Source organism: Mustela nivalis (genome assembly GCF_964662115.1).
Source record: "Mustela nivalis genome assembly, chromosome: 6".
Taxonomy (NCBI): Eukaryota; Metazoa; Chordata; class Mammalia; order Carnivora; family Mustelidae; genus Mustela; species Mustela nivalis.
In genome coordinates this window covers 120,190,140-120,213,693 of record NC_139025.1, presented here as the reverse complement: position 1 = coordinate 120,213,693, position 23,554 = coordinate 120,190,140, and the positions used below count along the sequence as shown (strand labels likewise).

At 40.9% G+C, this 23,554-nt stretch overlaps 1 protein-coding gene across 7 annotated transcripts in view; it reads right to left on the bottom strand.

Moving 5' to 3' along the window:
* The window catches only part of OCA2 (OCA2 melanosomal transmembrane protein), a 397,483-nt gene that overhangs the window by 231,775 nt on the left and 142,154 nt on the right, over positions 1–23,554 (bottom strand). For all 7 annotated transcript variants that reach the window (XM_082736012.1, XM_082736013.1, XM_082736010.1 and 4 more), the window contains 3 exons: positions 21,661–21,799; positions 17,399–17,531; positions 1,213–1,360 (listed from right to left, as the gene is read on the bottom strand). In XM_082736012.1, coding sequence (XP_082592138.1) covers positions 1,213–1,360; positions 17,399–17,531; positions 21,661–21,799 — 420 coding nt within the window. The remainder of the gene's footprint in view (positions 1–1,212; positions 1,361–17,398; positions 17,532–21,660; positions 21,800–23,554) is intronic.

The following is a 23,554-nucleotide window of genomic DNA, read 5'->3' as shown; positions in this document are numbered from 1 at the left end:
TGGTTCTTCACATGTGTAACCCTGAGATGCACTGAGTATATCTTTAATACCCCACAGCAAAGAAAGGATGCTGAAGCTTGAAGGTCCATGAATTAAATACATTTAGGGAAATTTACTCCTGCATCTTTAATTTACAAAGTTTCTCCTTTTAAGATTCATGCCTGTTGTTGAAGCTGGGACCCACCCTGCAATTCTGGCCTCCCTGAAGCCTCAGGACCTGCTTCCTCAGCACCACCCTGTGGAGGTGGGTACTGGGCTAGGATGGAACTGAGATAACACTTCACCCTGGGCTGCCTCACTGGAAAGAATAGGTCTCCATGGGCTCACCTGTGGCCTTTTCTTACACTAACAGAACGGGCTGCGAGATTGCAATACTGGATGACCCTCTAGGGTCAGTGCTTGTCTTCAGCCTGAGAACTCAGGGCTGGTTTCAGCAAACTACAACATGCAAGGTCATTTACACTACATTCACAAGGACTCACAATTCCCTTGCCTTGACAGATTTCTCCTTTCCACCCAGTTCCCAGCTCCGTGGCAATAAAGCTTCAATATCCCTAAGGGGTGGACAAACTCCCTACTCCATTGCTATCTTTTACATCTCAGCTTTGATTAAAAGCAAATGACAGGAAATGAATTGAGAAAGACTTAGGTATTCTTTGATATCCCTGAAAATCAACTACTGGGAGAGTATTTTGTTGGATTCCTTTGTTATATTGTTTTTTATTCTTTGTGTTTGATTGTTTTTGATTCTTTTTATGCAACGTGTTATGTGTGGAAGTGTGACAGGTAGTAGTTGAGTGTGGATTCAGTCCCTGGTGTCATTCTTTCCTTGCTGTAGAATCCTGGACAAATTAGTGAAATTCTCTGAGCCTCAGTTTTCTCATCCTTAAACTAGGGCTAGGACCAGCAGACATTCCAGAAATCCAAGCAGGGGTTAGATAAAATAATGTGCCACAAGAGAATTACTACACATTGTATGGTGCTCCAAACCTGCTCACTGGCATGAAGATAGAGTTACAGTTTTAGAGTACCATGAAGTATTTTGAAGACCCATAATTTTAACTTACTTGAATGGTATACTCTGACATTTGGACACCACGGGGGTGGTAGTAAATAGGTTGTTGATACACTCCAACCACTGAGCACAACTGGTAAAGATGAGAACCACCACTGTAAACCTAAAGTAGCCTGAGCAGGGCCCTCGCTTGGTACCTGTGGAAGGTGTGCAGCCTTTGGGCCAGCAGGTGCTCCAGTGCCTGCACCTTTCCCAGGAGCAGGCCCCGAACTGCTGTCTCCTCTCGACTGGCTGGACTAATGCGCTGTGCGGTCAGGCGCCAGACGTGGATCTCGTGCTTCAGTTCTGCAGGAAAGGAAACCTGAGGCTTGAGTCTCCCACAATCTCAGACACCAGCAGACATTCTACTTTCCTCACCACCTTCCAAGATCAGAAACACATACCTCATGATGCACAGATAGCAAGGGCCAAATCAAAGCAGTGACTTCTTAGCATTCATGTCATTGTAATGGAACAGGAAACAAAGCCCACATTAAAAAATTACCATGGATGTGAAGTAATGTGATTTGGATGAGGAATAAATTCCTGAATATATATATCCATGCTAGACCCCAAGAACATCTCCCCCTCCCCAGGAAATTATTTTTTGCAGCCATAAGTTTGGGTCTCTCAGCCAAGATCCAGATATTGAAATAGTTGAAATAGATCACTGAAATAATTGTTGAAATAGATCTAGTGAACATTGGAAATACGAGTGTAGTCTGAGCAGGAGGACATCTGGTAAGAGGCAGAGGTAGGAAATGCCTCCCTCCTGACCAGGCCTCCAAGCTGAGTTTGTGTCTGTGAAAGAAAACAGCTGGAAAGATGTAGACAACCTTATGAAATGCTCAGATTAATAGAATGAGGCAAATGTCACCCTTCAATGAATTCAGACATCTTCTGGTATAGAAGAGTAGAGAGAAATGAATTGTCAATTCATTGGCTACTATAATATCAAAATCTTTTATGAAAATTTAAGCTTAAACACTCTTTTATAGTCAAAGATATTACACAAATTTCTCAAAAATATCCACCAAAAAAATATAAGGAATAATGTTATGTTCATGAATCACTTCTTATGTGCAATGCCCTGTACCACATATCACAAGAATTCCAGATGAAATTAAAAGACAAAACCCTTCTGAGCAGGACTAGAGCACTTGACAACTAGCTCAAAGCAGAGGCAAGGCAGGGTAGTTATCTAAACTGTGAAGGAGCATGTGGGTTCAATGACTAGGAAAATACCATCTTTTAAGACCCCTCTATTCAGTACACAAGCATTGATCACAGACTAGGTGAAATACCTACTGCAAACGCTGGGGCGGGGGGGGGGGGCAGTATATAAGCTAGGCAGAGACACAGACTGCAAATAAAGTGTGTCAAGAGAATTGGTTAAGGACAGGAGCACTAACACCATTTCAGTTAACACATGGTTTTCTCCAAAGAATCGGCCTTACAAAGAGGAAGACCCTTTAGTACTGAGATATGTAATGTGCTTTCATTCAGTACATATTGATACTTTGTAGCTTGCAAAATAAAGAAATTTAAAACTTGGGTATAATGCAAAAATCTTTTCAGAAAAACAAATTATAATTTCTTTTCAGAGAGCCTTATGACTCATTAAACAACCTATGAGGTTAAGATAGCATTAAAAGAAGGAGCAGGAGGAGGAGGAGGAGAAAAATAAATAAACTAGCCTCTTGAAACACTAAGCACAAAAATGCCACACAGGTACTGGAAAGGGGAGATGAGGCCATCACGCCTGGGTGGCTCAGTGGGTTAAAGCCTCTGCCTTCAGCTCGGGTCATGATCTCAGGGTCCTGGGATCGAGCCCCGCATTGGGCTCTCTGCTCAGCAGGGAGCCTGCTTCCTCCTCTCTCTCTGCCTGCCTCTCTGCCTACTTATGATTTCTGTCTGTCAAATAAATAAATAAAATCTTTAAAAAAAAAAAAAAAAGTCTGCAGTGCCAGTGATTCCTCCAGTGCTCTGAAACACATTACACAGAAGATATCATTCAAAGCCCAGCCATGAAGCACAAAGATTTCCCAGCTAGTCTTTCAAGGCACGCTAGTGATGATTATTCTTCCAAATAGATGATCAGCTTTAAAGAGCTAAACAAGAGCGTGGTTAGTTTCTGGGGCTGGTCTACTGGGTGCAGGCTGGGAGTTCTCGCTCCATCTGTGTGTGAAAAGCAGAGCCTGGGAATCACTGCCACATCTGCAAAACTGCCCTTTCAGGTACCCCCTGGCTCCTTTCCATAGGTGCCCTCTCCAGGGATAGCTTCAGCCCCCTCATACACACATATACACAGAGGCTAGCTGACTTCTAACCCATCAAATCAAACAGGTGGAGCTATTCTCCCCGGCTAAACCTATGAATTAAAGGCTCAAGTTGCCCACTTTTGTATTCCTAATTTTCAAATGAAATATATCATCAATTAGCAGGGTATTTAGTTAAGAGAGAGATTTTGCCCAGGGAAATGAAGCTTACTGCCTGCACCCAGAACTCATTTTACTCAAGTGTATGTGCTCCTCAGTTAGTTCCCGGACTTCCTCCACACCTCTGTCATTTCCCCTCCCGGTCTCCTCTGCTAAGCTCTAAGGCCATGTCCCCTGCATCTTGTGCTGCTAGATTCAAAGATAGACATTCCATCTCCCCTGCCCCAACAAAACTCTCTCCCCTCACTTTCTTCATTTTAATATGACATCTTTATCTTCCAGGTTCACAAGCCTGAAATGTCATTTTGGTCTTATCAGTGCCACTCTCCACTATTTCTGCATTAACATTGCTAGTCATATAATAGCGGTCAGATACCATGCTAAATGCTAAAAGAGAAAAACTAATAAGTTACAGGATAAGCTTCCATCAAGCTATCAAGAGATATAAGCTACAACATAAGTAAACATGAGTCAGGACAGTACTAGGTCACAAAAGGAGTTCAGGATGTATTGGTATGGTTCTCACGGGGTCCACTTGTTCCCATCCCAGTACACCAGCTTGCCCAGGCCTCATCTCCTCATACTTACTGATTCTGATTGCTCCTCAGTAACCTCTGACTGGAGTCACTTACTACCAATCCACCCAAGGTTAGTCATAGATAGATAAAATTATATAGGTAGATATACAGAAAAGAAATATATCTGTCTATGTTCTTATTTACCCATCTGCTAGGATGATAAATCTATCAAGGCTGAGCTATCTAGAAAGATAGATAAATGTAGGTAGACAGACGAATTCCTTCTTTCAAATAACCGTTGGTTCCCCCATGGACTGCAGAATAAAGCCAAAGATCTTCAGGGAAGACAAGATCCTCAAATGGCAAGCACCATTGTGATAGATAAATGTAGGTAGACAGACAGATTCCTTCTTTCAAATAACCATTGGTTCCCCATGGATTGCAGAATAAAGCCAGAGATCTTCAGGGAAGACAATATCCTCAAATGGCAAGCACCATTGTGAGCTCTGATCCTGCTGTATCATCTCTTACTTTTGTCACACTGGCCTCTGACCAGGAGACATCATCAGATGTCTCATATATTACCTCCAACCCCTATTTTCCTGAGCTTCTCAACCAAACTCCTACGACATTACTTGGGGTCAATGTACACATGGTACAAACAGGCAAAGACATTACCATGTGGGATACGATCTCTCACAGGAGGTGGTGGCTGCCAAAAAGCCCAGAGGAGAGTCATCCAGCTCAAAGTGATGAATCTCAGGGGAAGATGCCTAGGCCAGAAGTTGAGAAATGGAATTCTACTATTTTTTTGTTTATGTTTGTTTGTCTTAATTTTTAGTTATGTTCAGTTAGCCATCCTATAGTATATCATTAGTTTTTGATATAGTGCTCAACAATTCATTTGTTGCATATAACACCCAGTGCTCATCACAAAACAAGCTCTCCTTAATGCCCATCACCTAGCTACTCAATTCCTTCACACCCCTCCCTTCTATAACCCTCAGTTTGTTTCTCAAGGTCCAGGATCTCTCATGGTTTGTCTCACTCTTTGATTTCTTCCCATTCAGTTTTCCCCTCCCTTCCCCTGTAGTCCTCCAATAGCATGGAATAGCATGCTATACCTTATGCTCCACATAGGAGTGAAACCTTATGATAATTGTCTTTCTCTGCCTGGCTTACTTCACTTAGTATAATCCCCTCCAGGTTCATCTATGCCAATGCAAAGTGTGGGTATTCATCCTTTCTGATGTCTGAGTAATATTCCATTGTATATTTGGACCACATCTTCATTATCTCTTCATCTGCTGAAGAATATCTCAGCTCCTTCCACAGGTTCAATATTGTAGACATTGCTGCTTTGAACGTTAGGGTACTTTCACTGCATCTGTATGTTTGGTGTAAGAACCTAGTAGTGCAATTGCAGGGTTAGAGAGTACTATTATAAAATTCTTACAGTTTATGCTAAGCAGTACAATATCACTTGAAGTTAGTTGTATAATTATCACTAAACTCACAATAGTTAGTGGTATAATTATCACTAAACTCACAAAACACAACTATATCCAAAAATGTAACAGGGAAAAAATGTATAGTTTTTTTAACCCATTTTTAATTATTTTTTAATAAACATATAATATATTTTCATCCCCAGGGGTACAGGTCTGTGAATCGCCAGGTTCACACACTTCACAGCACTCACCATAGCACATACCCTCCCCAATGTCCATAACCCCACCCCCTTTCTCCCAACCCTCCTCGCCCCAGCAACCCTCAGTTTGTTGTGTGAGATTAAGAGTCACTTATCGATTGTCTCCCTCCCAATCCCATCTTGCTTCATTTATTCTTCTCCTACCCTCTTAACCCCCCATGTTGCATCTCCACTTCCTCATATCAGGGAGATCATATGATAGTTGTCTTTCTCCGCTTGACTTATTTCGCTAAGCATGATACCCTCTAGTTCCATCCACGTTGTCACAAAAGGCAAGATTTCATTTCTTTTGATGGCTGCATAGTATTCTATTGTGTATATATACCACTTCTTCTTTATCCATTCATCTGTTGATGGACATCTAGGTTCTTTACATAGTTTGGCTATTGAAGACATTGCTGCTATAAATATTCGGGTGCACGTGCCCCTTCAGATCACTACGTTTGTGTCTTTAGGGTAAATACCCAGTAGTGCAATTGCTGGGTCATAGGGTAGTTCTATTTTAAACATTTTGAGGAACCTCCATACTGTTTTCCAGAGTGGTTGCACCAGCTTGCATTCCCACCAACAGTGTAGGAGGGTTCCCCTTTCTCCGCATCCTCCCCAGCATCTGTCATTTCCTGACTTGTTAATTTTAGCCATTCTGACTGGTGTGAGGTGATATCTCATTGTGGTTTTGATTTGTATTTCCCTGATGCCAAGTGATATGGAGCACTTTTTCATGTGTCTGTCAGCCATCTGGATGTCTTCTTCGCAGAAATGTCTTTTCATGTCTTCTGTCCATTTCTTGATTGGATTATTTGTTCTTTGGGTGTTGAGTTTGCTAAGTTCATCATACATTTTGGACAGTAGCCCTTTATTTGATAGGACGTTTGCAAATATCTTCTCCGTTTATGTCGGTTGTCTTTTGGCTTTGTTAACTGTTTCCTTTGCTGTGCAAAAGCTTTTGATCTTGATGAAATCCCAATAGTTCATTTTTGCCCTTGCTTCTCTTGCCTTTGGTGATGTTCCTAGGAAAAATGTTGCTATGGCTGAGGTCGAAGAGGTTGCTGCCTGTGTTCTCCTCAAGGATTTTGATGGATTCCTTTCGCACATTGAGGTCCTTCATCCATTTTGAGTCTATTTTTGTGTGTGGTGTAAGGAAATGGTCCAATTTCATTTTTCTGCATGTGGCTGTCCAATTTTCCCAGCACCATTTATTGAAGAGGCTGCCTTTTTTCCATTGGACATTCTTTCCTGCTTTGTCGAAGATTAGTTGACCATAGAGTTGAGGGTCTATTTCTGGGCTCTCTATTCTGTTCCATTGATCTATGTGTCTGTTTTTGTGCCAGTACCGTGCTGTCTTGATGATGACAGCTTTGTAATAGAGCTTGAAGTCTGGAATTGTGATGCCACCAACGTTGGCTTTCTTTTTCAATATCCCTTTGGCTATTCGAGGTCTTTTCTGGTTCCATATAAATTTTAGAATTATTGGTTCCATTTCTTTGAAAAAGATGGATGGTACTTTGATAGGAATTGCCTTAAATGTGTAGATTGCTTTAGGTAGCATAGACATTTTCACAATATTTATTCTTCCAATCCAGGAGCATGGAACATTTTTCCATTTCTTTGTGTCTTCCTCAATTTCTTTCATGAGTACTTTATAGTTTTCTGAGTATAGATTCTTTGCCTCTTTGGCTGGTTTATTCCTAGGTATCTTATGGGTTTGGGTGCAATTGAAAATGGGATTGACTGTTTAATTTCTCTTTCTTCTATCTTGTTGTTGGTGTAGAGAGATGCAACTGATTTCTGTGCATTGACTTTATATCCTGACACTTTACTGAATTCCTGTACAAGTTCTAGCAGTTTTAGAGTGGAGTCGTTTGGGTTTTCCACATATAGTATCATATCATCTGCAGAGAGTGATAGTTTGACTTCTTCTTTGCTGATTTAGATGCCTTCAATTTCCTTTGTTGTCTGATTGCTGAGGCTTAGGACTTCTAGTACTATGTTGAATAGCAGTGGTGATAATGGACATCCCTGCCGTGTTCCTGACGTTAGAGGAAAATCTTTCAGTTTTTCTCTATTGAGAATGATATTTGCAGTGGGTTTTTCATAGATGCCTTTGATAATATTGAGGTATGTGTCCTCTATCCCTACACTTTGAAGAGTTTTGATCAGGAAGAGATGCTTTACTTTGTCAAATGCTTTTTCAGCATCTATTGAGAGTATCATATGGTTCTTGTTCTTTCTTTTATTAATGTGTTATATCACACTGATTGATTTGCGGATGTTGAAACAACCTTGCAGCCCTGGAATAATTCCCACTTGGTCGTGGTGAATGATCCTTTTAATGTACTGTTGAATCCTATTGGTTAGTATTTTGGTGAGAATTTTTGCATCTGTATTCATCAAGGATATTGGTCTGTAGTTCTCTTTTTTTACAGGATCCTTTTCTGGTTTGGGGATCAAGGTGATGCTGGCCTCATAAAATGAGTTTGGAAGTTTTCCTTCCATTTCTATTTTTTGGAACAGTTTCAGTAGAATAGGAATTAGTCCTTCCTTAAATGTTTGGTAGAATTCCCCCGGGAGCCGTCTGGCCCTGGGCTTTTGTTTGTTTGGAGATTTTTGATGACTGTTTCAATCTCCTTACTGGTTATGGGTCTGTTCAGGCTTTCTAATTCTTCTTGGTTAAGTTGTGGTAGCTTATATGTCTCTAGGAATGCATCCATTTCTTCCAGATTGTCAAATTTATTGGTGTAGAGTTGCTCATAGTATGTTCTTATAATAGTTTGTATTTCTTTGGTGTTAGTTGTGCTCTCTCCTCTTTCATTCATGATTTTATTTGTTTGGGTCTTTTCTCTTTTCTTTTTGATAAGTCGAGCCAGGGGTTTATCAATCTTATTACTTCTTTCAAAGAACCAGCTCCTACTTTCGTTCATTTATTCTATTGTTTTTTTTGGTTTCTATTTCATTGATTTCTGCTCTGATCTTTATGATTTCTCTTCTCCTGCTGGGTTTAGGGTTTCGTTCTTGTTCTTTCTCCAGATCCTCAGGTGTAGCGTTAGGTTGTGTACCTGAGACCTTTCTTGTTTCTTAAGAAAGGCTTGTACCGCTATATATTTTCCTCTCAGGACTGCCTTTGTTGTGTCCCACAGATTTTGAACTGTTGTGCTTTCATTATCATTTGTTTCCATGAATTTTTTCAATTCTTCTTTAATTTCCTGGTTGACCCATTCATTCTTTAGAAGGATGCTGTTTAGTCTCCATGTATTTAGATTCTTTCCAAATTTCCTCTTGTGATTGAGTTCTAGCTTCAGAGCATTGTGGTCTGAAAATATGCAGGGAATAATCCCAATCTTTTGATACCAGCTGAGACCTGATTTAGGACCCAGGATGGGATCTATTCTGGAGAATTTTCCATGTGCACTAGAGAAGAATGTGTATTCTGTTGCTTTGGGATGAAATGTTCTGAATATATCTGTGATGTCCCTCTGGTCCAGTGTGTCATTTAAGGCCTTTATTTCCTTGTTGATCTTTTGCTTGGATGATCTGTCCATTTCAGTGAGGGGAGGGTTAAAGTCCCCTACTATTATTGTATTATTGTTGATGTGTTTATTTGATTTTGTTATTAATTGGTTTATATAGTGGGCTGCTCCCATGTTGGGGGCATAGATATTTAAAATTGTTAGATTTTCTTGTTGAACAGATCCTTTGAGTATGATACAGTGTCCTTCCCCATCTCTTATTATAGTCTTTGCCTTAAAATATAATTGATCTGATATAAGGATTGCCACTCCTGCTTTCTTCTGATGTCCATTAGCATGGTAAATTCTTTTCCACCCCCTCACTTTAAATCTGGAGGTGTCTTTGGGTTTAAAATAAGTTTCTTGTAGGCAACATATAGATGGGTTTTTTTTTTATCCATTCTGATACCCTGTGTTTTTTGATTGGAGCATTTAGCCCATTAACATTCAGGGTAACTATTGAGAGATATGAATTTAGTGCCATTGTATTGCCTGTAAGGTGACTGTTACTGTATATTGTCTCTGCTCCTTTATGATCTATTACTTTTAGGGTCTCTCTTTGCTTAGAGGACCCCGTACAATATTTCCTGTAGAGCTGGTTTGGTTTTTGCAATTCTTTCAGTTTTTTTTTGTCCTGGAAGATTTTAATCTCTCCTTCTACTTTTAATGATAGCCTAGCTGGATATAGTATTCTTGGCTGCATGTTTTTCTCGTTTATTGCTCTGAATATATCATGCCAGCTCTTTCTGGCCTGCCGGGTCTCTGTGGATAAGTCTGCTGCCAATCTAATATTTTTACCATTGTATGTTACAAATTTCTTTTCCCGGGCTGCTTTCAGTATTTTCTCTTTGTCACTAAGACTTGTAAATTTTACTATTAGGTGATGGGGTGTGGGCCTATTCTTATTGATTTTAAGGGGGGTTCTCTGCACCTCCTGGATTTTGATGCTTGTTCCCTTTGCCATATTGGGGAAATTCTCTCCAATAATTCTCTCCAGTATACCTTCTGCTCCCTTCTATCTCTGGAATCCCAATTATTCTAATGTTGTTTCGTCTTATGGTGTCACTTATCTCTTGAATTCTCCCCTTGTGGTCCAGTAGCTGTTTGTCCCTCTTTTGCTCAGCTTCTTTATTCTCTGTCATTTGGTCTTCTATATCGCTAATTCTTTCTTCTGCCTCATTTATCCTAGCAGTGAGAGCCTCCATTTTTTATTGTACCTCATTAATAGCTTTTTTGATTTCAACTTGGTTAGATTTTAGTTCTTTTATTTCTCCAGAAAGGGCTTTTATATCTCCCGAGAGGGTTTCCCTAATATCTTCCATGCCTTTTATAAGCCCGGCTAGGACCTTGAGAATCGTCATTCTGAAGTCTACATATTACCAATGTGTGTATTGATTAGGTCCCTAGCCTTCAGTACTGCCTCTTGTTCTTTTTTTTTGTGGTGAATTTTTCTGCCTTGTCATTTTGTCCAGATAAGAGTATATGAAGGAGCAAGTAAAATACTAAAAGGGTGGCAACAACCCCAGGAAAATATGCTTTAACCAAATCAGAAGAGATCCCAAATCATGAGGGGGGAGAAAGGGAATAAAAAGAGGTCCAGAAAGAAAAAGAAAGAAAGAAAGAAAAGAAGCAATTAAAAAAAAAAGAAAACAACAAAGAAAAAGTATAAAAAAGAAAAATATATATATTAGATAAACTACTTTAAAAACGTTAAAAAAAAAACGTTAAAAAAATTAAAATAACTGCAAGACTAAAGAATCATAGCGAGAAAGCCATGAGTTCCATGCTTTGCTTTCCTCCTCTGGAATTCCGCTGCTCTCCTTGGTATTGAAACTGCCATCCTTGGTAAATGAACTTGGTCCTGGCTGGATTTCTTGTTGATCTTCTGGGGGAGAGGCCTGTTGTAGTGATTCTCAAGTGTCTTTGCCCCAGGCGGAATTGCACTGCCCTTACTAGGGGCCGGGCTGAGTAATCCGCTTGGGTTTGCTTTCGGGAGCTTTTGTTCCCTGAGCACTTTCCGTAGAGTTCCAGAGGACGGAAATGAAAATGGCGGCCTCCCAGTCTCTGGCCAGGAGGAGCCAAGAGCCCAGGGCCCCACTCCTCAGTGCGCCCTCAGAGAACAGCGCCCAATTATTCCTGTCTCTGTGGCCTCCGGCCGCACTCAGAGCTCACCAAGCCTGCGACCGGTTCAAGGTAACCCCGAGCTGGGAGCTCACTACTTGGCTCTGTCTCTGTAGCTGGCATCCCCGTTCTAATACCTGTATGCTCTGCGACACTCAGACACCCCCAATCCTTCTGTGACCCTGCGGGACCTGAGGCCATGCTGACCCCGCGTGGGCTTCACCCCAGTTTAGCCTCTGGAGTGATGTCCCTCAGCGGAACAGACTTTTTAAAGTCCTCATTTTGTGCACCATTGCTCTGCCGCTTGCCAGGAGCCGGCCCCTCATCCCAGGGTCTATCTTCCCATTGCCTTGGATTCACTTTGCCTCCAGTCCTACCTTTCAGAAAGTGGTTGATTTTCTGTTTCTGGAATTGCTGTTCTTCTTCTCTTCGATCTGCCGTTGGATTTGTAGGTGTTTGCAATCTTTAGATAATCTATCTAGCTGATCTCCTGCTATCTGAAATAGTGTCAGCCTGCTACTTCTCCGCCATCTTGACTCCTCCCCAAAAATGAATATTTTTAAAATACTAAATTAATCCAAAAGAAGGCATAAAGTGAGGGAAAAGGCAATAAAGAAGAGAAGGCACACATAGAAAACAACATGACAATACACTTCAATTTAATCATATCATTAATCATCTTAAATATAAATAATCTAAACATATCAATTAAAGGGCAGAGATTATAAAGTTGGATTAAAAAAACAAGACCCAAATGTTAGCTTCTTGCAAGAAATGCACTTTAAATATAAAGGCACAGTGATATCCAATATCTGTAAAGAACTTTTCAAACTCAACACCCAAAAGAAAAACAGAAAATACAGTCAAGAAATGGACAGAAGACATGAACACATTTCTCAAAAGAAGACATACAAATGGTCAAGAGACACATGAAAAAATGCTCAACATCACTTGGCATCAGGAAAATACAAATCAAGACCACAATGAGATTCCACCTCACATCAGTCAGAATGGCTAAAATTAGCAAGTCATGAAAAGACAGATGTTGGCAATGATGTGAAGAAACAGGAACCCTCTTATACTATTGGTGGGAGTGCAAGCTGGTTACAGCCCCTCTGGAAATCAGTATGAAGGTTCATCAAAAGTTGAAAATAGATCTACTCTGTGACCCTGCAATTGCCCAACATAGTGACTCAAAAGGCACATACACTCTAGTGTGTATAGCAGCAATGTCCATAATAGCCAAACTACGGAAAGAGCACAGATGTCCATTTACAGATGAATGGATAAAGAAGAAGTGGTATAGATAGTGGACTACTACTCATGCATTAAAAAAATAAATCTTGCCATTTGCAACAATGTGGATAGAACTAGAGGATATTATGCTAAGTGAAATAAGTCAATCAGAAAAAGATAATTATCATATTATTTCACTGATGTGTGGAATTTAAGAAACAAAACAGAGGATCACTGGAGAAGAGAGGAAAAATAAAACAAGATGAAATCAACGAGGGAGACAAACCATAAGAGACTCTTGATCATGGGAAACAAATTGAGGGTTGCTAGAGGGGATGGGGATAGGGGGATGGGGTTATTGGATGATGGACATGAAGGAGGGCACGTGATGTAATGAGTACCGAGTATTATATAAGATTGATGAATCACTGACCTCTTCCTCTGAAACCAATAATACATTTTATGTTAATTAATTGAATTTCAATTTAAAAACTAAACAAAAAACAAAAGACAGTGAAAGGATGGAAAAGATATACTATACTACCACTAGTGAAGAGAAATCTGGAAATGCTATATTAACAACAAAATTGATTTCAGAGCAAGAACATAATTATGGATAGGGAAGGTCATTTTATAATGATTTATATGGTGTTAATTCTTCAAGAGGAAATAACAACTTTAAATATGTACATATTCTAGTAACAGAATTTTGAAATATATAAAGCAAAAAATCACATAACTGCAAAAAAAGAGACAAATCCACAATGATAGAGATTTCTATTTCCATCCTTTAGTAATTGATAGAACAAGTGGACAGAAAATCAAATACAGAAGACTTGAATAATGTTATCAACCAACTTGAACTAACTGACTATACTGACAACGCTCCATCCAACAGAGTAGAGTACATATTCTGTTCTGGTGCACATAGAACATTTATAATGCTAGACATCCTGGCTATAAAATAGTATTAATAACTTTTAAAGGGGGGCGCCTGGGTGGCTCAGTTGGTTGGACGACTGCCTTCGGCTCAGGTCATGATCCTGGAGTCCCGGGATCAAGTCCCACATCGGGCTCCCAGCTCCATGGGGAGTCTGCTTCTCCCTCTGACCTTCTCCTCGCTCATGTTCTCTCTCACTGTCTCTCTCTCAAATAAATAAATAAAATCTTTTAAAAAAAATAATAACTTTTAAAGGATTCAAGCTTTATCAAGGGTATTCTCTGATACAGGTAACTGCAAAATCTCTATTTGGTGAATTATTTACATGTAAAATATCCAAGGATCAAAGAAATAAATGGGAAATTAGAAAGTAATTTAAACTGTATTGAAATTAAATAAAACATATGAGAATTGGTGGCAGGTCACTAAAGTATTAATTGGACAGAAATTCAGAGCACTGAACACCTGTATTAGAAAAGAAGGCATATATAAAATCAATAACCTTAGCTCCTACTTTAAGAAACTCGCAAAAGGGGGGGCCTGGGTGGCTCAGTGGGTTAAGCCTCTGCCTTAAGCTCAGGTCCTGGGATGTGTGCAAATGTCTTGGCAAATATTTAAGGGGACAGTACTAGCAATTCTACACCATCTCGTTCAAAAAAATTGAAGAGAAGGGTGTGCTTCTATGCAGACAGCAAAAAAGCCATTATGAGAAAGTAAATTCTACACAGGTATCCCTAATGTACACAGACACAAAAATTCTGTACAAAATACCAACAAGAAACAGCCTTAGCTGATATTTGGTGAGGAGGGCAGACTTTGGTAGTTATTTGTGCTTTTTACCAAATAAGTCATTTTCTTTTCCAATCTGGGCACTTGCTAGTCTGACTCACCCTGTGACCAGTGGAGCCTAGTGACAATCAGGATGACAAGCTATGAACAGAGTCATCATGTGTCAGTCAATAATGGGGTGGAACAAGTGGTTCTCTCTGCTTCGATGACCAACATCCCAAGGCTCTGAGAAATGATAATGCCAGCGCATGGTGGGAATGAAGCCAAAGATGGGAAAAGAATAGGGCAGCGTTACTTTTTCACTGCAACATAGCCAAGCCTGGTTCATACAGATGCTCTGGATGCCACTAAAGACCTACTAAAACCAAATCTCTAGGATAAGGCTTGAGAATTTGTACTTATAATAAGCATTCTCAAATTGGAGAGCCCTATGACCCATGGTGGCCCACAGCAATTGCCCTGACACACTGTGTCACTCTGTGCTGACTCATAGCTTGCCTTGGCCTTGCCATAGGGTTTCAGCATCAGGGAGGTCCCAGCCATCTCCTCCCACTTCCCTCAAAGCTTTTTTCAGCTCCTTGCTCAGGAAGAGTGGAGGAGTTGATTATACAGACTTGTTTCATATACTTCTAAATCTGTGTATCCCAAATTCATGTTAAGACAGCATTATCCAGAAGAGCTTATTAACAGCACAGAATTTCTGGGGATGGGCTGGTAACCTAAACCTGCAACAATTGTTCTCAGGTAATTCTGATCACTAGGGCAGTTAGGTAGAACCTGGCATAACTGGACAAGATAACTTTCTAACTCTCCACTGAAGTACAGCTATGCCCACACAATCATCCATTGTGATCAAGTTCCTTAGTTCTCCAATCAGAATCCTTTCCTTCAGAAAACTAACCCTATATATTAAATTATCAAAAATTTTTATGTATACTAGTGGATGATAAAACATTCTGAATATCTCTGGTTGTTATGGGTTGAATTTTGTCCCCCTCCAAAAAAAATTCATGTGGTGAAGGCTTAATCTCCAGTACCTCACAATGTGACCTTACTTAAAAATGGGGTTGTTGCAGGTATAATTAGTTAAGTGAGGTCATTAGGGTGGCTACAAATCCAAGATGACTGGTATCCTTATAAATGGGGGAATTGTGGACACAGACACAAATGGAAAAATCCATTTAAACATAAATATGACCATCTAAAAGCCAAAGAAACAGGCCTGGAACATATCCTACGTTGGAGCCAACCAACTTACAGGCCCTTTGATTTTGGACTTCCAGCCTCCAGAACTGTGAGGAAATAAGCCATCTGTTCTGGCTTATTAAGTCCTCTTAGCATCTGTAGAAATAAGCCATCTGTTGTTTAAGCCACTCAGTCTGTGGTACTCTGTCACAGCAGTCCTGGAAAACTAATACATCGGTCAATGGCAAAAGTGAATCAAGGCATTTTAAAAAGTGAATTTTGATTAAATTTTTCTTCAAAACAGGGAAGTAATGGGATCATGTGTAGTTACTTTCCCCATTATAAAGCTGTAAGATGACAGCAGGGTCTGGGACTCTTTTTTCTCAAGAAAGGCACACAGCCTGTTCTGTAGACTGCCAGAGATGATGAATTATCAATGCTATCAAGAAAATACAGTCTTCATCCAAAAGAAGTAAACTACACTACATCAGCATGAAGTTATAACAACCTTGCAACCAAAACCACTTTTCTATTTGGCCTCCAACACCTGTACCTGCACCCCCTCTTCCCTCCAGTCCCCCACCCTGGGCTTATCCCCTACACTCAAGTCCTGTCAGGTGGGGTCTATACCATTCCTACTCTGCCATGAGCAGCCAAAGCATAGGGAGTGTGCTCACTTGTCGTGAACTTACATCACCTTCACTTGGGGCTAGGCTGAGAGGCCACCCAGAAATTCCTTATGGCTTGATCATATTTGAAGTACCATTTCTACATTCACAAGGACACTCCAATGTCTTGTTCATGTTGTTAATAAGTATTGCCTAAAATAGAAATTTCTGCTTATCATTTCATTTCTCCGGAAGATCTGGGTGACTAAATTTTACTACAAACAAGCTTGTTTTACATAGATGACTCTTGAGAGGGTATATGAGAGGAAGACAATGTTTTCCAAACTAGAACAAAAATAGTCAACTTTCAAATACAAAAATCACACATGAAAGAAAGGCCAATCTGCTTTGTACAGTCACCATCTGATGATCAGGAGGACTGATAAGAATATACTTAGATCCTCAGCTTTTCATACAGAAATGACATTTGTTTATCTTACTAAATATAAAGAAAAATTTAAGTCCTGTACAACACAAGGACAGAGGAATAACAGAATGAGGGGGTAAATATACAATCTATGAGCTCTGAAACCACAAAGAAACAAATGTACCTTTGTCACTGTACTGTCACCCAGATATGCTGTGTTACCCAGGAAACCTGCACAACATCCTCTACAGGCTGAGGAGAGTCTGGCTGGCTGAGGAGAGTCTGGCTGGCTGAGGAGAGTCTGGCTGTTTCCCAAATAATTTATTGCTTCTAATATATCCTGATCAGTAACTAAAACATTTACTAAAAATTTTAAGTAAGGAAAATGCAAAGCCGTAAGGTGATCATGAGCCGTCTTCCTGCTGGCTGTTAACTCATCAATACACTCTTGATTGACAAGGTAAAGTATCCTCTGTGCTGGGTTATGTTGCTATTTTTGTAATCACCTTTAAACTCAAAGTATGACAGGTTTGAACACTACAGTCTCCATGCCATACTACTTGTATTGTACATACGTGATTTAATGATGTCATGACATGCAAACTATATACAGTGGCCACTTCTTCCCACATTTCACCCTGAAGAAATAGGAAAGGCCCATGAATTTATAGCCCCTGAAAGCACAGAGCATACCAGGAGGCAGCCAGGAACATACTAAGCATGCAACATCCCAATGACTGACACTTCCCTTCCCTCATGTTCTACATGTAAGAAACCTTCTCCATCGTTGTGGCAACTTCCTCTGGAAAATAATAATATTATGATAGTACACTCTGAGGCTATGTGAGGAGGTGCTTATACTCACCAACAATTTCACTGGGTTCCTTGTTATAAAGTTTTTTGTTCCAGAAAAGGAGTCTGAAGAGTGGAAAGGAGAACAGGAGAATGATGCAAATCCCAACAAACATGTGTGCAGTAAATCCTGCAAAGTCCAGGCCCTGGAAATAGGAAAGGGGGAATGAATTGACAGAAGGGATTTTCCACTGCACAGGCATAGCTCCCAATTCAAGACTGCTCCCCAAATGATGGATCCAGGGAGTGCTAAGCACTGAAAGCCAGCAGGGGCAGGCACATCAGGGTGATGGATGTTAATTCAAGGGTCACAGGGCCCAACCCAAAACCCACAGAACAGGTGTTCTTCTCTACAACTTTGAAAATGTTTAAAGTTTGTTTCCTTCTTGTCAATAAACCAATCCCTACCTGAATAGCAAGAAACCTTAGGAGAAAACAAAAACAGGCTATCACAGACAATCTCAATGTTAACTGGGTCTACACTCACCACTGGACTGACACAATCTCCCAGGATGAAAAGAGAGAGATGGGGGCAAAGCATAAAACTATATGGCAATATTTGTCCATTTCAAGGCAAGTTGGGTTTTTTAAATATTTGGTTTAAGTCCCTGCTAAGTTTTAATGAAAGAACATCCTTGGTTGGAGAGCACAACCCTCTTCAGGGTTGCCTCTGCAGGGAAGCCAATGGCCAACAGGACTGAGGTGGCCCAGAGCATCCCAGTTGGCCAAAATGGGTCCAGGCAAGACCTTCTCCCTCTCCTCAGACTTCCTTTTCCTCTCTGCAGAACTACTTGCCATGGTCAGCTACTGAGGATGTTTTGGAGTAAAATCCCCCACTAGGTTAATCTGTCAGGGAATAAGTTAGCAACATCACTGGCTGGTTTTTTCTGTCTTTGACCCTGTGCTTATACCTTCGGCAGATATATACAGATGATCCCTGAATGTAATTAATATTTTTTGAAGGAAGGTGTGAGGCAGAGGTGCTTGCATCCTGAGTTCTGGATCCTTTTTTGCACATGTTAGCTATAAATTTTTGTCCAATTAGAAATGATGAGACAATAAGGGGGAAAAAAGGGAAGGGTAAATTAAAGAAAGAAAAGGAAGGAGTTTCTGGAAGGGGCGCCACAACAAAATAACACAGCCTTGAGTGGAAGTGTTTGGTTGCTACTCAAGTTGTAATGGGTGGACTTATCAAGTGAGAACAATGCCGAGGGGGACAATCCCAGCTGAAAAATTTTAAGAAATAATACAGGCAGATGCTATATATCATGGAATGTAAATATTTTCACTAAGCTTATTAGGTGCATGTATCTGGGCTTCCCTGCTGCTTTACACACCTCTCTAATTTCCTACACTCTTCTCTTTAATGTCTTTGGTAACAAACCCAACCATTATTATAATTGCATCAGTACAATGCTTAAACACAGCATTGTGACTCTCATTAACTGAATCTGTTGACTGTCTTAGTAAATATCATGGTGTAATCTGAAGATAGAATCATCTGTGAATATATACCACATCTTCTTGATCCATTCATCTGTGGATGGACATCTAGGTTCTTTCCATAGTTTGGCTATTGTGGACATTGCTGCTATAAACATTCGGGTGCATGTGCCCCTTTGGATCACTACATTTGTATCTTTAGGGTAAATACCCAGTAGTGCAATTGCTGGGTCATAGGGCAGTTCTATTTTCAACATTCTGAGGAACCTCCATGCTGTTTTCCAGAGTGGCTGCACCAGCTTGCATTCCCACCAACAGTGTAGGAGGGTTCCCCTTTCTCCACATCCTCGCCAGCATCTGTCATTTCCTGACTTGTTGATTTTAGCCATTCTGACTGGTGTGAGGTTCAAAAGAAATGAAATCTTGCCATTTGCGACAACATGGATGGAACTAGAGCGTATCATGCTTAGCGAAATAAGTCAAGCAGAGAAAGACAACTATCATATGATCTCCCTGATATGAGGAAGTGGTGATGCAACATGGAGGCTTAAGTGGGTAGGAGAAGAATAAATGAAACAAGATGGGATTGGGAGGGAGACAAACCATAAGTGACTCTTAATCTCACAAAACAAACTGAGGGTTGCTGGGGGAAGGGGGTTTGGGAGAAGGGGGTGGGATTATGGACATTGGGGAGGGTATGTGCTTTGGTGAGTGCTGTGAAGTGTGTAAACCTGGTGATTCACAGACCTGTACCCCTGGGGATAAAAATATATGTTTATAAAAAAGGCAAAAAAAAAAAAAAAAAATCATCTGTGAAGACTCAACAAGGAAAAGACCCCCAGCGCTGTAAGAATGGGTGTGATAACAGGAAGGATCTGGTGTGGGACAAGCGGCATGTGAAGAATGCATTGAATATATAGAGGAGAAGTCATGACATACATGGATCTGAGGGAAGTAAGAACTTTCCATGTTCTGCAGACATGCAGAAGTGGGTGATCCCAGTACACAGAAAACAGAGCAGGCCATGGGGGCATGAGCTCTGCTACAGAATGCTGACCAAAGAGGAAAGATGATCAAAAAAGCAGAACCCCAAGGCCCACAGAAATTAAAGAGCCATGTGGAAGCAGAAAACCCACAAAGAAGACAGAGAAGAAGTGACCAGAAAGAAAGAGCATGAAGCAGCTGAGAGCAACACCATCTAAGTTGTCAGTTGATGAAGTGGAAGAAATCAGTGGTAGAAGAGCACCAAAAGAACACCCCAGCATGGTGGGAAAGCCCAGAGAAACATCCCAGTGTACACATCCCTGCGACACCGTGGAGGAAGCCTTCTTCTGACGTGTGAGATGTCATTCAGAAGCACCGGGGACACGGCTCCCCCTATACACATTTTTCAACAGTTACTTAAAAGATAGTTAAGGAGCACCTGGGTAGCTTAGTCAGTTAAGTGTCCAATTTTTTATTTCAGCTCAAGTCATGATTTCAGGGTCATGAAAATTACATAATTTTAATTCTTAAGACAAATAAAATACCATTTTCACTCTCTAATACTTTGTTTTTACTTTAGTGTGCAAAGAAATTATACATTCTTTCTTTTATTTATTTTCAGCATAACAGAATTCATTGTTTTTGCACCACACCCAGTGCTCCATGCAATATGTTCCTTCCTTAATACCCACCACCTGGCTCCCCCAACCTCCCACTCCCAACCCCTTCAAAACATTCAGATTATTTTTCAGAGTCCATAGTCTTTCATGGTTCACCTCCTCTTCCAATTTCCCTCAATTCTCATCATCTCTCCATCTCCCTATGTCCTCCATGCTATTTGTTATGCTCCACAAATAAGTGAAACCATATGATAATTGACTCTTTCTGCTTGACTTATTTCACTCAGCATAATCTCTTCCAGTCCTGTCCATGTTGCTACAAAAGTTGGGTATTCATCTTTTCTGATGGAGGCACAATACTCCATAGTGTATATGAACCACATCTTCCTTATCCATTCGTCCATTGAAGGGCATCTTGGTTCTTTCCACAGTTTGGCGACCGTGGCCATTGCTGCTATGAACATTGGGGTACAGATGGCTCTTCTTTCCACTACATTTGTATCTTTGGGGTGAATACCCAGTAGTGCAATTGCAGGGTCATAGGGAAGCTCTATTTTTAATTTCTTGAGGAATCTCCACACTGTTCTCCAAAGTGGCTGCACCAACTTGCATTCCCACCACCAGTGTAAGAGGGTTCCCCTTTCTCCACATCCTCTCCAACACATGTTGTTTCCTGTCTTGCTAGTTTTGGCAATTCTAAGTGGTGTAAGATGGTATCTCAATGTAATTTTAATTTGAATCTCCCTGATGGCTAGTGATGATAAACATTTTTTCATGTGTCTGATAGCCATTTATACATTCATATTTATAAGAGCTTTCAAAAAATTCCTAAACACCTTCATTTTATGATCCTTTCTAAAAAAAATCTTAAATTCTTCACTATATTCATTCACTACATTGAAAAATGCAAGGGGACATTTGATAAAAGGGGACAAATGATAAAAGATCATTTTATTCTTTATATTAGTTGGAAGAAACTTCAGTTCCCACTAATATAACATACTATGATTAAGTAGGTAATGTTATCATCAGACCACCTCACTCTACACTGCTGGATCAGTCACCTAACCTCCCTCTCAAGACAACCAATAGCACTTAATATGAAGAAGTGATATGGAAGAGGTTAGTTTCTAATAAAAGCTTCCACGTTGGGTAGAATGTTAAGTGAGCAAGTAAGCTGGGATCTATATTTATTCAAAGCAACCCTGTTACACTGGTACATACATACCATCTTCCTCAACTCTTGGTTGGAAACAATAATGACATTTGGTGGGTCCCCAATGGCAGTGGCAGCTCCTCCAATATTTGTGAAGATCACTTCTGCTATCAGGACTTGTCTGGGATTGAGGTTGAGCACCTCACATAATCTGTCACATGGAGGAAAATAAAAGTAGTAGCCATGCTATTCAATTAACAAGCCCATGTGCAACCTAAATATTCTTAAAGCACTTGCTTGTACAGGACAGGTGCACACACATACACACACACCTCTAAGAAATGCAAGGTTGGGGGATAAACAAAGACAACAATGTTGCAATAATGTTGCAACAATGTTGCAGTGAACGCTCAGAATTGCATTTCTCTGAAAGTTAAATGAAATTGACCATCCATTTTAACCACCCATGTGGACATACCCCATCAGACTCCCCACAGATCTGGAGGGAGCACATTTCCCTGAGTGCATGCCCTGGCACAAGTGAATGGTGCTGGCCACCAGATCCCTCTGAGTCAGGGGTGGGGCAGCACACAAAGTAACAACACTCAGTAACTCACACCAAGCCTACCACCCTAATTCTTTACCCACCTTCCCTTTCTCAGATGCTGAGCCCTTAACGTGTCTCCTCACCCTTCCTGTGGACCTCCTACTTGGAGAAGGAGTACACATTCTACAGTTGTGTGTACCTACCTTGGCTGCACACTAGATTTGTCTGGGAACCTTTGAAAATCCTGCTGTCCAGCCCCGTGACAGATCAATCCCTGGGAGTGGGTTTGGACAGACAGCAGCATTCTACAGCTCCCTAGGTAGATCCAGTGTGCATGAAATTGAAAAACATTGCCTTAAAGAAGGTTTGGGAAACATATCATGGCCCACCACACCTACACATCAGCAGTGCCCACTTCTATACAGAAACCAGGCTTTGGGTCTCCAGGCTGCTGCAGTCAGGGGCCCTTCCTACCATCTCCCAGCACAGAACATAACGAACAGCACACCTAGGTGTGGGGTGGGGCAGTAATCCGCCTACAGAGCTGTGTGTAAGCTGAAGAGGAAATGGTATCCAGGAACCAGGGACAGAAATGAATCCAAAAAGAGGATCAGACCCCAAACAGTAACAGCAGCAGCTCTCAGCTGAGAAAGCTCCCAGGATCTGCCTCCAGCAAGAAAATAGCGTACACTAATCAATAATGCTGGAGCAAGCACAGAGATGGCATCTGATGTAAATGGGCTTAGCCGTTTAACTGTGAAGAATAATGCTACTCCAGACAAAGGCAGAATGTGATTAAGCTCATAAAGTCATGAATAGTACGGTAATATAAATAGTGAATCTGAGCACACTAACACTTGAATCTTGAAAGATGCCATGTTTAGATAATAAATGGAATTGCTATTCTCACAGAAAATTACAGAGTTGGTTCCTGGAACCATAAGGATATAAACAAATCCTAGCAAGGCTGAGGGATGCCACTCTCCCTGGAGCTGCCATCAGAGAATGCAGTGAATGAGATGCTAGGACCTGGCACATGTAGGCAACACTATGGTTTTCAAATCAGTGACCGCAGCAGAGTCGCCCTGGTTGGAGGGCGGTGAGTGTGGCCTTCCTCTTGCCCCCTGAGGTCTCCTTGAAGCAGAGTTTGGTGCCTGCCATTAGTAGTACATTTACAGTTTAGAGCACCTTTTAAACACGTTCATTCTAGCCTTCATTTGCCCTCAGAAGAACCCCACATACTAGGAGGTACCACGCTCCCCTCCCAGGAAGCCTGAGTCCAGTGTCCCTCATCCCAAATCTGTGCCTAAGTGCACAGAGGGGACAAGGCAGCCAAGTTTGCAGGAACTTAGACAAAAAACCAACTCTCCATACTGTAGGCTGCACCCATGGGGACTCTGTCTGCTCTCTGCTCCTCTC